The sequence below is a fragment of the Musa acuminata genome, chromosome BXJ1-8 (assembly GCF_036884655.1).
Source record: "Musa acuminata AAA Group cultivar baxijiao chromosome BXJ1-8, Cavendish_Baxijiao_AAA, whole genome shotgun sequence".
NCBI lineage: Eukaryota > Viridiplantae > Streptophyta > Magnoliopsida > Zingiberales > Musaceae > Musa > Musa acuminata.
This window is the reverse complement of record NC_088334.1, coordinates 46,023,815-46,039,411: the sequence shown is the minus strand read 5'-3', so window position 1 is coordinate 46,039,411 and position 15,597 is coordinate 46,023,815. Positions and strand designations below refer to the sequence as shown.

The 15,597-nt window shown below is 37.0% G+C and overlaps 2 protein-coding genes across 3 annotated transcripts; one reads left to right on the top strand and one right to left on the bottom strand.

Moving 5' to 3' along the window:
• Positions 1 to 461: 461 nt before the first annotated feature.
• LOC135588208 (uncharacterized) lies at positions 462 to 10,387 on the top strand. Of its 2 annotated transcripts, XM_065080209.1 has the most exons (9): positions 462 to 797; positions 1,756 to 1,860; positions 1,930 to 4,505; positions 4,982 to 6,335; positions 7,994 to 8,328; positions 8,410 to 8,529; positions 9,023 to 9,192; positions 9,862 to 9,953; positions 10,055 to 10,387. In XM_065080209.1, exons 1-9 carry the CDS (start codon positions 617 to 619, stop codon positions 10,093 to 10,095), a joined length of 4,974 nt encoding a protein of 1,657 aa, XP_064936281.1. In that variant the 5' UTR covers positions 462 to 616; the 3' UTR covers positions 10,096 to 10,387. The 2 variants fall into 2 exon arrangements, with proteins under 2 accessions (XP_064936281.1, XP_064936280.1); XM_065080208.1 differs by having other exon boundaries at positions 1,756 to 4,505.
• A 978-nt stretch (positions 10,388 to 11,365) lies between these two features.
• Positions 11,366 to 15,597, bottom strand: LOC135588207 (small nuclear ribonucleoprotein SmD1a-like). Its single transcript, XM_065080207.1, has 4 exons — positions 15,456 to 15,597; positions 15,297 to 15,373; positions 11,836 to 12,027; positions 11,366 to 11,740 (listed from the first exon to the last, which is right to left on the bottom strand). The coding sequence occupies exons 1-4, from the start codon at positions 15,467 to 15,469 to the stop codon at positions 11,679 to 11,681; spliced, it is 345 nt and encodes a 114-aa protein (XP_064936279.1). The 5' UTR covers positions 15,470 to 15,597; the 3' UTR covers positions 11,366 to 11,678.

Genomic DNA, 15,597 nt, shown 5'->3' with positions numbered 1-15,597 from the left:
TGGAGTTTAATATGACTGCTGCAATAAAATGCATCACTGACTCTTGAAGAAGCATAGATTGATCTGCTGCTGCAATAATTCCTTTCAAAAATATTAGAAATTATAAGGGATCGGATAATTGATAAAAGTAATCAAACATATTTTAAGATATCAAAATTTTCTATTATTTTAAAATATAATAATAATTATGATTACTAGTAATTAACTCTAACATATATATAAGAAATTCATATTTAAAATTTTAAATAAAATATGTGGCAACTTTTGAACTTTGAAATGATAAATATCTAAATATCTCTTTATTATTATTATTATTATTATTATTATTATTATTATTATTATTATATTTATTTACTATTTTCATTTTCCGGGTGGCCAACTTCCATTAATGTTGTGTGCATAAGTTTCTCCTTCGGTACACGTTAACCTCAAACCTCTCCCCCCTCTTCACCTTCGAACATTTCAAATCGTTCCCCGCTCACCGACCTCTCTATCTCGCTCTCTCTCGCCGAGGTATCGATTAAACCTAATGGCTTTCTCCTCGATTTGGGTTTCTTGCCGTTAGGGTTCCGAAATCCGTCGTTCTTGTTCTTGATCGGTCCGGACTAGGACCGGGATGACGACGACGCTGGAGCACCTCTTCATGCAAGTCTTCGACCGGAAAGCCTGGATCGAGGGCCAGCTGAGGGAGCAGATCGAGTCGTACGGCCAATCCCTCGCTTACAACCTTCTTGCCGACGGCAGACGGCCCCCTCCCTGGCTCTGGGACACCAGATCCGATGCCCTTCGCCCGAAAGGTTTGCCGTCTTCCTTGCCCTGGGTTTCTTGGATCTTTCACTTGGTTTCGGGTTCTTTGTGTTTTGGGTCCTAGAATTGCAATAACTATTCTTTCTTTTCGTACTTGTCGCTGAATCGAGCGATTGTTCGTCGTTTTTTCTCATTGGCCTTGACAAATCCGAAAGTTGTTCTATGAAATCTGTGAATTATCCAGTCCAATTTGGGTTCTAGAATTGCAATAGCGATTCCTATGTGTTGTTTGGGATGGAAATTTTGGGAAATCAGCTAGGTATATGCAACAATATCGTAGAATGCAAATTAAGGCTTCAAATGTCTTAGGCAGACAATCTGGGATGACATTGAATTGGGCAACAGCTTTCCAATTCCTTTTATCTAGGAGCTGGTTGGCAGGCTGCTCGGACCTCTGTGTCTCTGAGAAGCCAGTGGCAGTTGCAAATCTACAATTTAAGACACAACTCAAGTTAAGCTGAAAGATTTGCATTTACACTAAAGGATGCCTGTGAATTTGGAATATGAAGCAGTAGAGAGATTGGAACCTTTAAGCTCTGCATTCTGTGTGGTGCGCGGTAAGGAAGGAGAGACAAGAATGTTAAAAAAGGTAAGAATTTGATTTCTGTCCTATTTAGTAAGAGAGTCGATAAGGACTTTTCGCATGCCTTTCATTTTTGGAGGGAAATATCTGGCGGTTTGAAGGTGATCTTTGTGGGTATTATGTGGGTGATTGGAAGAACTTAGTGAATTATTTCCTAACTATTTTGTTGTTTGATTTTTTCCATTGTCATGTGCATGCTGGGTATGGGGATTGGTGTTTATCAAATGTATACTTCTAATAAGAGCCATGGCAACTTTTATCTAACCCTATGGAAATTTTAAAAGAGCCTCACATTCGGTGAGCTACTGGATTTGCAACATAGTACTCAGCGTATATTTTTTTATAGTATATTTATTTTTATGCAGAGTTAATCAGGGAGCAGCTTGTTCAAGGGATCATATTTCCTCTTCCATGGGCCACCACTCCTTCGACAAATCACAACACTCTCCACACCCTGCCTGCACTCAAGAGTACCAATATGTGTCAATATAGTAGCTTTGCAAGTGAAATGTGCATTTCTAATGAATGTATCTATCCAGAGCACAATGATGGAGACACAAGTGATGGTATTTACAAAGATCATGAAAAAGAGTGTTATATTGCATGCTCTGAAGATGTTAAGGATTCACCTGTCTTTGACCAGATTGCAAGTGCTCAATGCTACAGGTCAATGCAAAGGAAACCTGAGAGTCATCTTAACCAAAAATTGAATGCTGCAAATTCTGGAAATGAGTGTACCGTAAAACAATATGCTCGTAGAGCAACTCGCACCATGGCTGCGTCTTTGATGCCCGAACATGATGAAGAAACATCAGATATGAAGAACTCAATGGTTCCTAATGGTATAGCTACTCAAACACTTGATTGTCTTCCATCTCTTGACAACATATCAAAACCATTAAGTCCTTCAGGGTTCATCACTAGTAAAGCAACTGCAAACCAAGAAAGTTTTATGCAAACAGTATCACGAGAGGCACCTGATCTTATAGCCAACTCTCCTCATGATGCTTCAGCCAAGGAACAGTGTACAGGGGCCCTTGCAAAGGAGTTTGTCTTAAATGGATCGAATTCTGTTGTTCCTGGACTGGAAGCAGTACCCTCTGAAAATTCTCATCATTCTCACAATCAATTATTGGCTGTTGTGAAGAAACTTAGTTTTGATGGTATAAAAGCTTGCCATCAGGATAAAAAATTTTATGGTTCCTTTTCTCAGAAAAATAATATTTGTTGTACTTCAGGTGCACTTAGGAAGTTTCAGTCAGCACCATCATTAAAAGAGGATCCACTATGCAAGGATTCTGCACCTGACTTTGGAGCATTTCAGCCTGGAGAGGATGCCTCGAATGCTAAAGTTGTGCAAAGTGCAGTGGTAGCTGTTAGAGATTCAACTGCAAAGGAAATAGAATCACACTGTTGTCCCCTCTCTACAACATATGATATGAATCATCAAAAACATTCACCATTGTCTGAGGAAACTAAAAACTTGAATTTGACCAATGCACCGACATCTTCTACCTCAATGTTAAGATCCTGTTTGAACTTTTCAGATCATCAAAGTTTTCAGTATAATGTCTATCAAGGAAGTCCATCAAGAAGCCTGACAGAGCAGTCAGCGATGCAGCGAAGTGGTGAACCTACTACAAGTGGACAGGCAAGCATTGTAGCCACCAGACAACCTCAGATAATTTCTGATGTCAAACAAATTCAATACTTGTCTGACAATATTAAGCCTTATGATATAAACAAGGACCGTACCACTACTTTTGCAGGAGAAACTGAGGGCAGTTGCTTTGAGTTTTCTTTTTCAGAATCTCTTCAGTGTATTAAAGATGAAGAACTCCATAGGAATTCTAAAACAATGCTCGTTTTATCAGGGAAAAAGCAGCTCCAACATGAGAGTGTTTTGGCTGCTACGGAAGTTATAAGAAAGGAAGCTGAAAGAATTAGTGGTAAAGATCATGTGGAGAGAGATGAATTACTTAGCATTGTCGATACGGTTGGATCTAGATTATGTGCAAAGATATCTCCACATGTTCCTGTTGTAAGATCATTGGAGATGGTAAGTGCAACTGATTCTTCTAAGAAACAGTCTGATGGAAGCTTAGTGGATCACAGAACAAAAGGCAGTTGCAAGGGAAAGCTTGTAAAAAGATCGGTTTGCAGCCAAGACCAACTGACAGATGATGTTCAGAGTGCTCATTCAGTGTCATTGATAGATGAAGTTAGCCTAGAAACTGAAGTGGTTGAGGTTGTTACAGTGGAAAACAGTAGTGCAGAAGTTTCCCAATCCACTCTGATTGTAGATACTGCCGAAAATGAATCTGCAGGACTTGGATGTCAACATTTAAGAAGTTCGTCTGCAAATTTTGATGTTTCTATATCTGATGGTTCTGATTTGCCTTGTTCAGATGACTACATGTCTTTGTCAGCCAACGAAAACTTGATTGACACCACAACTGGAGATGTTTGTGAGACAATCCTCACCAGGAAATCACCAAATGCTGCTAAAGTGGAGAGTAAGCTTACAAGAGCTAGCTATTCTCTGAGGAACTTTACTAGTGTTCCAAAGGATGTTGGTCTTAGTAAAGGGAATGCTTATATTTCACCTTCACTAGAGAAATTTTTGTCAGTAACCAAAAAGGACAAGAACAGTGAAAATATAATGGATGCAATGGAAAAGAGTATCACTCAGTTATCATACAATGTTAGAACTCAGAATCATTCATCGGAATCTCGGTACTTTTTAAGAAGCTTGAACAGGCATGGGAAGACTTACTCTTATTCAGAACTAAATTTAACTGGTAATGCAACTAGTTCAAAACGATCAAGTGAACTAATGACTGATGCATGTGAAATATCATGGCCTAAGAGGAGAAAGTTGATTTGTTACTCAGATGGTGTTCTTGCTACTTCAAGAATAACACTTCATCAGCTCCTGCATACTCAAGAAGACACTTGCTGTATCAGCAAAGTGAGCTCAGAAATTGTTCCATTGGAAGAAATGCAGATCACACCATCTCCCTCTGAAAATGTATTGAATATGGATATAGAAAATGCAGAGTTCAGGAGCAATTCAGAATTTCATCAACAAAGCAAAAGGCAATGTCTGAAAGAGGTATCGAAAAGGTCATTTTATTTTGTTATACTAAAAGAAATTACTTGGGCTAATATTATAGTAGTCTAGTTTGCTATGTTGATATGTCTATGTTTACACTTGTTCATTTATAGAGATGTCTAAGTAGTAAAGATATATGTAGTTCTGCAATTTAGTTGATGCAGTATGTAGTTCTGTACCTTAAAGCAAATTAGAAAGATTTAGAATCACTTGGAAGTACGTTGTATTCTATTATTAAGCTTTATTGAAATTGCTTTATCCATCACTCCCTTTCCCTCTCTCCATGTTCTCACAATGAATTTCCTGTGTTTTTTATAGGCAGACTGTGTCTAATAGTCCTTAGAAGCATCTTGTTGCAAGTTTATGTTGTTATGAATTTCTTTCCATGATCTGCAAGCCTATATGAAGCTTTTCTGCTTGCTGATTTGGTTTATCTTTGTCTTATTTTTTAGATTAATAATTGTCTTACTTGGTAGGATGACTCTTGCTTGAAAAGTAAAGACCAAGTCATGGATATTCCCTTGCCAACTCAATGCACAAAAGGTGTGACTTCTCCCAGTCTGGCCCATGGAAACTCCAGGCCCTCTCTAATGATTGAAATTGGTGGCACTGAGTTTACTCTTTCTGAACCAAAAGAACCTGGCTCCTCTGGAAACGATGCTGATGGAAAATTGAGTCATGTAGTTTCTGAAGTTTATTGCCACAATTTACAGTCTATAGAGGAGGGGACAGTTTTTGATGCAGGGAAAAGTTTGAGCAAATATGGTGCATCTGTATTGTCAAACTTTCAGAATGATTTGGCCATGAACTGTGATGATTCCATGCCAGAGTTCGAGGGTTTCAGTATTGGTGTATCTCCTGTTAAGAAAAATGATATCTGCTATGATGTTGATTATCCATGTTTCAAGGAAGAAAATATTCCTTTGGATGTGCAGCAAGGCAATTCTACACATTTGGTTACACCCACGGCCCGTCCTTCAGGAAACTATAAAATCAACAACATTCCTGATCTTCTTCAGTCGTTACCTAATGGCCTCTTGGAGCACCTGCACAATGATTCTTTATGTTTTTATGGTGATTACACAAGACAATTTAGAAGCGAACATGACAAAATTTCTGATCTTTACAACAGCTTGGGCTCATCTTTTGACTGTTCGTTTGTGGAAAGGTCTTCTTCCAATAGCACGCCTTTCAGTGCTAGATTTGCATGGGCAAGTAGTAAAGCTCCTCGGACACCTCCAATTGAAAATTCCGCCTTGAGAAAGGCTTCAAGTAGAAGTGGTGCCAGTTCACAGACAGTGGGTACTAACCCTGAACTTGTGTGCTTTCGAATTGATGAAAATTCTAGCACCACAGAAGATATTGAGCGTCAGGATAAAGTAAGCACCTCCAAAGAGGGGATTTGCTCAAGAGGAATCCAAGTTCTGAATAATAGGGAATCACTTAAAGATGTCACTTCAGCATACGAAAATGCATCAACTTTTGTTCCTTTTACCAAGATGCTCCTTGAAAGTGGCAGTCTAGAATTTTCAAATGCGGAATCCCACTCAGGAACTCAGACTAGTTTTGATTCGCTATTAGCAACTGCTTATACTGGCAATAAAGATCTGACAGCAGATAAGGAGAATCAATGTCTTTCAATTAATGGAAAGAAAGAGGGGAAAGTGGTTAAATCCTTATGTAACAAGCCAGAAATAAATGTGAAAGCAGTTGAAAGGAATAGAAGCCAAGCAAGTATTCTGAAAGGCTGTAAGCCAAGCAATATCATCTCCAATATATCTTCTTTCATCCCAATGCTTCAGAAAAAGCAGCAAGCAACAACTACAAAAGGTGATCCATTTTCTCTCTGTTTATTTTTCCTGCACTAGAAATTTTGGTACTATTAATGCTAGTGTTAAATTTGCTTAGCTTTTAGAACATATGTTGAGTTCCTATCTAAATGTCATCTTATTGATTGGTATAAAGATCTATCTTATGATCATGGGAAAATTTTATGACACCCATCTAGAAGGTCCTTTATACTTCCTTGCTCATCGCTCGTCAACTTCCTTTAAAACTTTTTTCTCTCTGTTTATTTTTCCTGCACTAGAAAATTTGGTACTATTAACGCTAGTGTGAAATTTACTTAGCTTTCAAAACATATGTTGAGTACGTATCTAAATGTCATCTCATTGCTTGTCAACTCTATATGAAATAACTAAACCTAAATTTGCTGCCAGAGATAAGAAGATAAGAACATCCGCAAATTGTTGATCTTTTGTATTCTTGGTTGCTTCCTTCTTTTTTTTGCCCTGTACCTTGATTGTGCATATATGAATTTTCCCTTGTGACATTGTTCTACATGGGTGTTTGCTTAGGTTATTGGAAATTAAGCAACTTATGGTTATGGGTTTGATTTGATACCATGCTGTGCTAGCTAGTTTGCCTGCGTAGTATCATAACGTCATTTACTGCCACGCCAATGTTGTGCCAGAATCAACTTGGTGAAGAGCCCATGCTATTTGGTAAGGATGGCTGTGTCTGTCGGCATGTATCTATTGGCGTAATAATGGTAAACACCTGTGCAATGAATCTCTTAGCTTGCTTTCCAATTTATAACAAAGAGTGCTGGAGGTACATACATTACTCTTATATGATGCCCATATACTTGGTCTTGAATTTATCTCTTGGAAGAATCCAGATAGTCTCAAATAAATTTAGATCATGCAGCACATTGAGACTACCTTGTTCAATTTATCCATTAACTCTAGTTTTCTGAGCCTTGAATGTGTAATGGTGAGCTCTGATTGTGGAAGGTTGTGATCTCCAGTTTATCGAGTAATCTGTTTTTTTTATTAATCTTATTGAACCACTAATAAATTGTCCTATAAGTATGGAGTCCTTGTCCTGCTAAGTACACATTGTATACTAAAGCATGTCAATGTTGATCTAATAATTACTTTTTCTATGCATATGGCATTTGTGTTCAAGGCCCTGCAAGTACTGTTACAATGTTCTCTGAACATGATGTCTTGTTTTAATTTTCCCTCAATATACTGTGGAGCTTCTTATGCTAATATACTAATCTTCAAATTTGCATTTTGAATTTTGTAGTCTTGCTTAGAAATTGTAATATTGTGGCTATTTTTCTTCAAGATATTGTGGCTATTTTCAGTGGCTACTGTTTTGCAGACTTCTTTCATGAGTCACTGCTGTAATATTGTTTCAGAGTCAGAAAGAGCAATGCTATGTTCATGATGGGCCCTAAGAAAGACTCATACTAGATTGTGTCAGTATAGATGTTAATGAATCTTGTATATTTGGTAAATTATGTGCTATGATTCTATAATGTTAAACATATTTCCATACATATGTTCTATGTTCATATACATTTGCATATATTAGTAGTTTTCTCCAGTTGTAGCTGATATCACCCAGATCGGTGTGATACTGGCTCACTGCTCGTGATTGCATTAGTCCTTTAGCATGATGATGTTGTTACCCTGTAGGAAAGAAAGATATTAAAGTAAAAGCACTAGAGGCAGCGGAGGCTGCGAAACATCTTGAAGAAAAGAAACAAAATGAACGTGAGATGCGGAAAGCAGCAGCAAAGCTTGAGCGTGAAAGGTTAGAGCAGGAGAAACAACTTAAGCAAAAACAGTTGGAGGAGCAAAAGAGAAGAAAGGAAGCAGATATTGCTGCTAGGAAGAGGCAGAGAGAAGAAGAACGGAAGGAGAAGGAACGAAAAAGAAGATGCATTGAAGAAACTCGGAAGTTGCAAAGAGAACAGGACGAAAGGTTACATACAAAGAAAGAGGAAAAAGAACTTCGATGTAAAGCTGCAGTAAGTTCTAATTTGGTATACATTACTATATCTAGATCTTCTGGACATTTTGTTCCTTCGTTGACATGATCATGGACATAGGATGATGAGGGAAGGAAGAAAGGTCTGGTGCTAGAAGCAAAGCAGCAACTGAAATCAGAAAAAGGAGGGGAGGTTGCTGGGTCTAGAAACACAATGGAAGTGGAACCGGTTGCCACCAAGGTAGTCCCTGGATAGAGGCTTTGTGCCATCATCATTTTTTATTAAATAACCGTGAAATGATAATTTTGTATCCCAAGATTAACATGCTTTTTTTGAATGCCATGCTAATTACTAATTATCTAGAGGATGTTGACCTGTATGTTTTAGTGAACTTGTTTGTACTTTTTTAGTAAAACTTTTATTTCACTTGAATCTTTTCTGAGAGTTCGATGGCTTTTTTACATGATGGATTTCTTCATGAGGTTTTAGCAAATTAATGGCCATGAAGATTTTTGTGTACATAAAAAATCAGAGTCTTTGTATGATTCTTTATATATATATATATGCATGATGTATATATATACATATACACAGGCCATTCCAGCTATTACATTCAAAATAAAGTTTCTTGCACCTGATTGTGCCGTCTCTGGTTTCTTGACTTCTGAAATTAGTCTTTTTACCAATTATTTTTATTTTTTCCTGATTTTTTATTTTAATTGTGTTATTGAAGGTGGTTATCAGCTCCGATTGTATGAAAGGAGTAATTCAAGGTAGGATGTCTACCACTAAAGAAAATCTGAATTCTCAATCATATGAGATATCTCCATACAAAGACTCCGATGATGAGGATGGAGAGGAAGAAAACATGCGCAGAAGGAAGCATGGTCCTTCTTGGGCTGAGTGAGTATTCTTTGATAAGGCTTTAATGCATGCAGATAATACACCAAATGTTGGAAATGATCCCATGAAAGCAACCAAATATACAGAAAGAATGGTTACTTGATGTTTCTACTGCTAACTTGTGAAATATGCCATTTCAATTAGTGGATATGATACAATGGTCATATTTCATTTAATCATAATTTGTCTTAGATAACAGTTACTAACAAGATGAGATTCCATTGGGTATGATATTGTGGTCTCTGCGATAATAGATCAGCCTTATAGATATGAAGTGGATTTACATATTCTCTTTTTTTTTTTTTTTGCAAATGCTATTTTATTTACTTGATGCTTCTACTGCTAGCTGATGCACATGCCATCTCTGTTAAGTGGATATAATAAATGGTCATATCTCATTAAATCATACGCATCTTCAATAACTATTACTAACAAGATGAGATTCCCTTTGGACCTTGTAGTCTCTGCAAAGTCAACCTGATAGATTATGCGGTGGTTTCTGCAGCTGCTATTTTATCCTGTTGCAAATGCCAAATCTGCATGTCATCTTTAACTACTTGGTCTATTTTTGCATCTCTTTTTAATTTTATTGATTTTGCATTTTCCATCATTTTATTTATTCAATTGCTTTGCTGATGTGGCTGCAAACTATTGCATCATTTATCGCAGAAAAGAATGCTTGGGCAAAATCCTACTTTCACAGCAACATTTAGACCCTTTGGTGATCTTTTGCCGTAAGAGTAATTTCAACCTAAGCGAAGGTAATTGATAAAAAACAATTTTTTTTTCTGACCAAAGGCTTATCATGTCAATTTATCTCCCTGATTCTCTATCTAATCTAATAAATACTACTTCTTTGCAGTTCTATACTCTTCTGCTGCTCGGCGGTGGCGGCCATTGTAATTGTGGTGTCATTTGGTTTATCAGCAGCCAACAACAAACCTGAAGCAGTGCCTTGATGGTTTGTGTGTTCTACCTACTATACTAATCCATTTCTTGTGAGCTTTATAAAGAAATGTTGTAGCAAATTAACTGAAGGTAGAATGAGAATCCATTTCAATGAATCATTGAATTCTTCTTCTTCTTTTTTTGTGTCTAATAGGAAAGGTTGTCTTTTGTCTTGATTCCTCTTAGAAAACTGTCTGTCGCTCGATAGTCACATGGCACCATCAAATAGTATATGTATTTGACAAGAATTAACGATGCATTAGAATGCCATTGTTGACTATTTTTCAACATATGATTTAGTCTCGCATCAAAAATAAGATAAGACTTGAATATAATATTTATAGGAGTAAAATGTATTTTACCACCATTACCTTGTGTTTAAGTATATTTGTTTGATACTTCGGGTTCAATCAGATTAATTAGTCAATCATCCCATTAAATTGTGATAACTGATATTAGAATCAATATAACATTGGTAATGATAAGCAATCTTAGTAAGAAAGCATCCTTTGTAAATGGGTTTGAACTTTGAAGGACACCTTTATGACAATTATTAATTCCTCTTGTTACAAACAATATTATGAAAGCCACATAAAATCTATAAGCATATCTAAAACTGGAGACAAGACTCTGTTTGTTAACACTCTCCTGATCGAGACTGATTTGTTTAGTTCTTGTTTGTTCCTAGATAGATTTCTAGCAAAAAACAAAAAAAAAGAATTCAAAGACTTTTGATGTGACAACTATTCTCCTAATTAGTCCTAAAATGATAAGCTTTTGCTAATACACTTAAAATCAAACATGATGTTTGTCATCTTCATATGTGTTCCATAACTGATACTTCTGAACTGTTCTCCTAATTGACCATCAAAACTGATACTTCTAAACTGTTCCTCCTAATTGACCATCAAAACTGAGCCTCGTTGGCGAAGTCAGTCTTGTAAAAACCAAACCATGGGAACACAAAATTCGTAGAGTCCAATCCCATCTCAAACGCAAGAAATCTTCAGCACCGATGGGGCTAATGAGTCAACTTTCTTGATCACATTTTGCTCCAAAACGGGCTTCCTCTCTAAATCATATTTGCTATTTCCCAAATGATATCAACTTAAAGAAGCAGCAACCGTAGATGAGACAACAGCAGAAAATAATATGAACAGCCTCATAATGCATCGTCTTCGATTGGTCGATGCAAGAGAATTGAAGCGAGAAGCAAAACTACAGCTGCAAGAACTCAGATTTGTCTCTGATAACCAACAACGTATATGAACCAAACAAGCAGGAATACAACAATTCTAGTGCAGCCCACAAATACAGAACAATCTTACAGCACATAGTTCTTGGTTTCTTCTTTCTTTTCACTTGATTCTAAAGTTTGGTCCTACTGGATAAAACTTAACTGCTATTTAGAGCTAAAACAGATAGTCCTGCTTGCCATTTTGTGAAGAGAAGCTTCCAAATGATACTTCTCAATAAAGAGCAGGCTATTTGTACACGGACAGATGATGATGCAAAAAATTATGAAGAGAGTGATGCTGTTAACGGCCCCGACCTCGTCCCCGTCCACGGCCGCGGCCACGACCACGTCCCAAGGATCTCCCTGATTTGAGATTAACAAAACACAGTAAGACAAAAGTTCGTCTATGAGTTGTATAATTGCTTAAGCGTAGGGAATGAGTCAAATTTATAGTATACCTGCAGTTGGCTTTTTGGGCTTGACCCGAGGTGTCTCCTCGACCAATAGTGTCTCGAGGTTCAGACTGTCAGGCAGGATGTAGTAGCGGATATTGTTGCCTCTCACGCTTAGGTGATCAAGAGTGACTGGATTTTTCCCTTTCACTGTGAGTTTCACAGTTTTCAAGTGAGTATTCATGCTAATATCCACACCTGAAAGAACCATGAAGGGATCAGATATGCCGGATTGCAAACATGAATGAAATCAACAGTGAATACAATGAAGCAACCAATTAGGAATTGGCATTTAATGGGTCGTCAAGCAATACCATCTGTCATCCCTCAACCATTTGAACTTAAGTGACAACTGTAAGGTTCATGGCTTAATCTGGAACAAGGAAATGCAACTAAACTTCATGCCTCACACCCAGAATATATCCTTGTATGTAAATTTTGGAAGATCAACAAAGCTAAAACAAGAGTCACCAGAAACCAATTCTCGAGGAAAGGATGGCAACTAGGGAAAGGGATTGAATATCTTACTATAAAAAACCTATAAAGGCACTGCTGCAAATATGGAAACGAGATGCAGCTTGTGGTGCCTGCGACATGTTAACAGCACCTAGAAGTGACTTTTCAAGAGCTACTGTTGAACTGAAAACAATTAAATACAAATTTATTCACAACATATTATGCTTAGCTACTAGACATGTTTACCATGCTTTTTGTTGTTCCCTATCAATCTCTGAGGAAAAGACAAAATTGCATATATATCCTCCCAAAGTAAGTGAATTTGCATTTACTCCTCTAAATTTTAGTTTTAACATGTATATCCCTACAAAAATCAGAACTTGCAACTTTCATTGTGTTGATATCCATTAGTTGGTGGTTAGCACAATGATGTTGGAACTCCAACTGACAATAATACCCATCAGATCAGATAGCTCTCTCTGTGGCTCCAACCATGATGTAGGCTTATCAGCTTCAAGTCTTCAACTTTCTTCCAATTTTTTATATATATTCTTAAAATATCTATTTCTCTTGTAGAATGTGCTATATCAAAAGTCGTATGGGCAAATGCACTATTTCCAAACTTTGAAAGTATACAAGTGTAAAATCCCTTCCAAGAAAAGTCTTGGAAAATGAAGATCAATGTCAAACAACCTAATGTGCACTTCACAAATTTGGAGCTTATTCTTTAACTTTGGGCCAACAATGTTGTACATCAATAATAAGATCGACCAAATAAAACATCATATGAAAATATTATCAGATCATACATCAGATGCACCAAAAAAACTAGCAATCTAAGTGTTACATTGACAAAGACATCCAATACAGGATATTTCTCCTATTGCAGGTCCACCAAACCGCTGCAGTCATTCATTTATGATCACAGTGATAAGTCTTCTTGGAATTCATTCCCATCTACCGGGCATGAATAACACGCATGCCTCATATACCCATTATGATAAATGCCATGCATGTTTAGCATATTAGTAACCCTTCTAACTACTATCCTCAGAGCTATTCTTTAAAATGAAAATGCCATCATCTAGCATACACATCCATCTTCAGTAGATTTAATAAAGTAGACTCATTCCAAAAAACACATACAACAATAGATAAACAGCACAACTAATCCTTCAAGATTTTGTAATTACCTTTGATATCCATGTCGATTGTTTAAGTTCCTTTTTTTATAATTACAATTCTCCAAAATCATTCAGTACACCTATCACTCCTTAAGGATGAACCAGCCAGTTCAAAAGAGGGTTCTAAGAAGCCTTTTATAATCAGAAGAATCTTAGTAAACCAGTAAGGTTGTAAGTCCAGTCTTGACTTCCAGAAATAATTGACACATGTAGTGGTTTAAACTTTAAAGGCTATTACGGGAGTGTTAATGCATTTAAAATATGAATAGTGACAAAAATAGAAAGGGAGATCTGGTAGAGACTTGGAGCTTCTTGCCTCCACCTCCAACCATATAAGGTAAATCACTTGTCCTCATCAAGCAACAAAGCACATTGTCAAAAGAAAACTTTGGGGCTTCAAGTATCTTGAATTGGAAAATAATGACTCTGAATAGGTTGGTTGAGAGAGATCAAAGAGTGTGTAGAGGAAGAGACTTGCACATGAAATTAGTAGCAAAAGGAGAATTTAGTATCAGATAAAAGCTTCCACACGGTAACTTACTCCCATATCTTATTATAACAGTACAAGCTCAAAAGAAGCATAACACTTGCCTGGAAGTAGCTCTTTTAATAAAATTGAAAAAGTGAAATTTGAAAGTGATGACGTGTTTAAATATCTAGTTATTGGACTCATAAATTGATCCACTTTCTAGGGCTTAATTACTTTAACAAAATATACAATATTTTCATAACAACTGCAGGAAAATAAGGGAAATGAGCATCAAAGAATGGTTAGTTTGTAGAAGCATAGATGGATACGAAAAGTTAATTTCACTCACCATCTCAATGATAATCATAGATTGCCCCTTCATTTTTCCTGCTACATCCATCTCCAATCACTCGTAAGTCAGTACATCTAATCCTAAAGAAATCTTGATTCTTTTATTGTCTTTCCGTAATCCCCCATTTAAATCAGTAGATGGATACAAAAAGTTAATTTCACTCACCATCTCAATGATAATCATAGATTGCCCCTTCATTTTTCCTGCTACATCCATCTCCAATCACTCATAAGTCAGTACATCTAATCTTAAAGAAATCTTGATTCTTTTATTGTCCTTCCATAATCCCCCATTTAAATTAAATATTTCATGTTTATTGAATAACAGTTTGAATGTCAAAGCAAACCACTAAGCAGATTAAAGGGAAAGTAACTGATGAATCAATTCCAGGAAAAAAAATCATGAATTAATGTAAAAAGCATATATATAACTTCTAGTCCTCAAGTGGGAAATTCCCCAAATAGAAAATTCCCCATAACCTAGCACTCACTGGATTCCTTAGATAAAAGATGACAAGTTAGAAAAAAAAATGAAAATAAGCTACTGGGCAAGAACATAATCAATTTTGAGTTTTCAAGTCAAATAGCATTACAACCAGAAACCACATTTCCATCATCTACTTCAATAATAACCCTTTTCACTAGTGCAAAATACAAAGATCGGGGGCATAAAGCATTACTTTCATCATCTACTCTACATCAGTAATAAGTTAGTCCATCACCTTCAAAGTCAAAAGAACTTCTAAAACTTTGGACATACTGGACCGCCACAGCAAAGATTTAACAAGCCGTCCTTATGCATCTCAGATCTAAAGGCGACAGAAACTAGTAATCTATGACAAAATGCTCCTAATGAACCAAATGATGCAATCAAACCAGAAAAAAAGGCATTTTCCTTCATTAGCGAGATAAGATTCAAGACCTTAAACCGAGAGCAGAGATCCATGAGCAAGTTGGTTGGTTTTCACCCAAAACCCTAGTTTGAACCAGAAAGGAGATAACCGTACCTATGATGGTTCCGTGGACAACGGTACCGTTCTTAAGCTCGATCGAGACGGTCTCGTTGTTGAGCTTCATCAAGAACCTAGCAAAAGATTTATCACAAACAGATACATCAAAGATCATAAAAGCACCACAGCGAAGAGGAAGACGAGCAGATCGATCACCTAACGAGCTTCATCCTGGATCGGGAAGGTGGCGAGGCAACGGTGGCAGAAGAGGAGGCGGACGACAACAGCTCCCCGTTAGGGTTCCAAAACCGAAAGGTTCGGCACTCGTGGAGACGAGCGCTTAAACCCGTCTATGGTG

What these genes read in the sequence shown, in the direction of transcription:
- LOC135588208 (XM_065080208.1), top strand. Translation starts at nt 617, where the DNA reads ATGACGACGACGCTGGAGCACCTCTTCATGCAAGTCTTCGACCGGAAA. An exon ending in AAAGGCAATGTCTGAAAGAG is followed by an intron (nt 4,506 to 4,981) that starts GTATCGAAAAGG and finishes CTTACTTGGTAG; the next exon opens with GATGACTCTTGCTTGAAAAG. An exon ending in TGGAACCGGTTGCCACCAAG is followed by an intron (nt 8,530 to 9,022) that starts GTAGTCCCTGGA and finishes GTGTTATTGAAG; the next exon opens with GTGGTTATCAGCTCCGATTG.
- LOC135588207 (XM_065080207.1), bottom strand. An exon ending in TGTCCACGGAACCATCATAG is followed by an intron (nt 12,028 to 15,296) that starts GTACGGTTATCT and finishes TGGTTCTTTCAG; the next exon opens with GTGTGGATATTAGCATGAAT. An exon ending in GCCCAAAAAGCCAACTGCAG is followed by an intron (nt 11,741 to 11,835) that starts GTATACTATAAA and finishes ATCTCAAATCAG; the next exon opens with GGAGATCCTTGGGACGTGGT.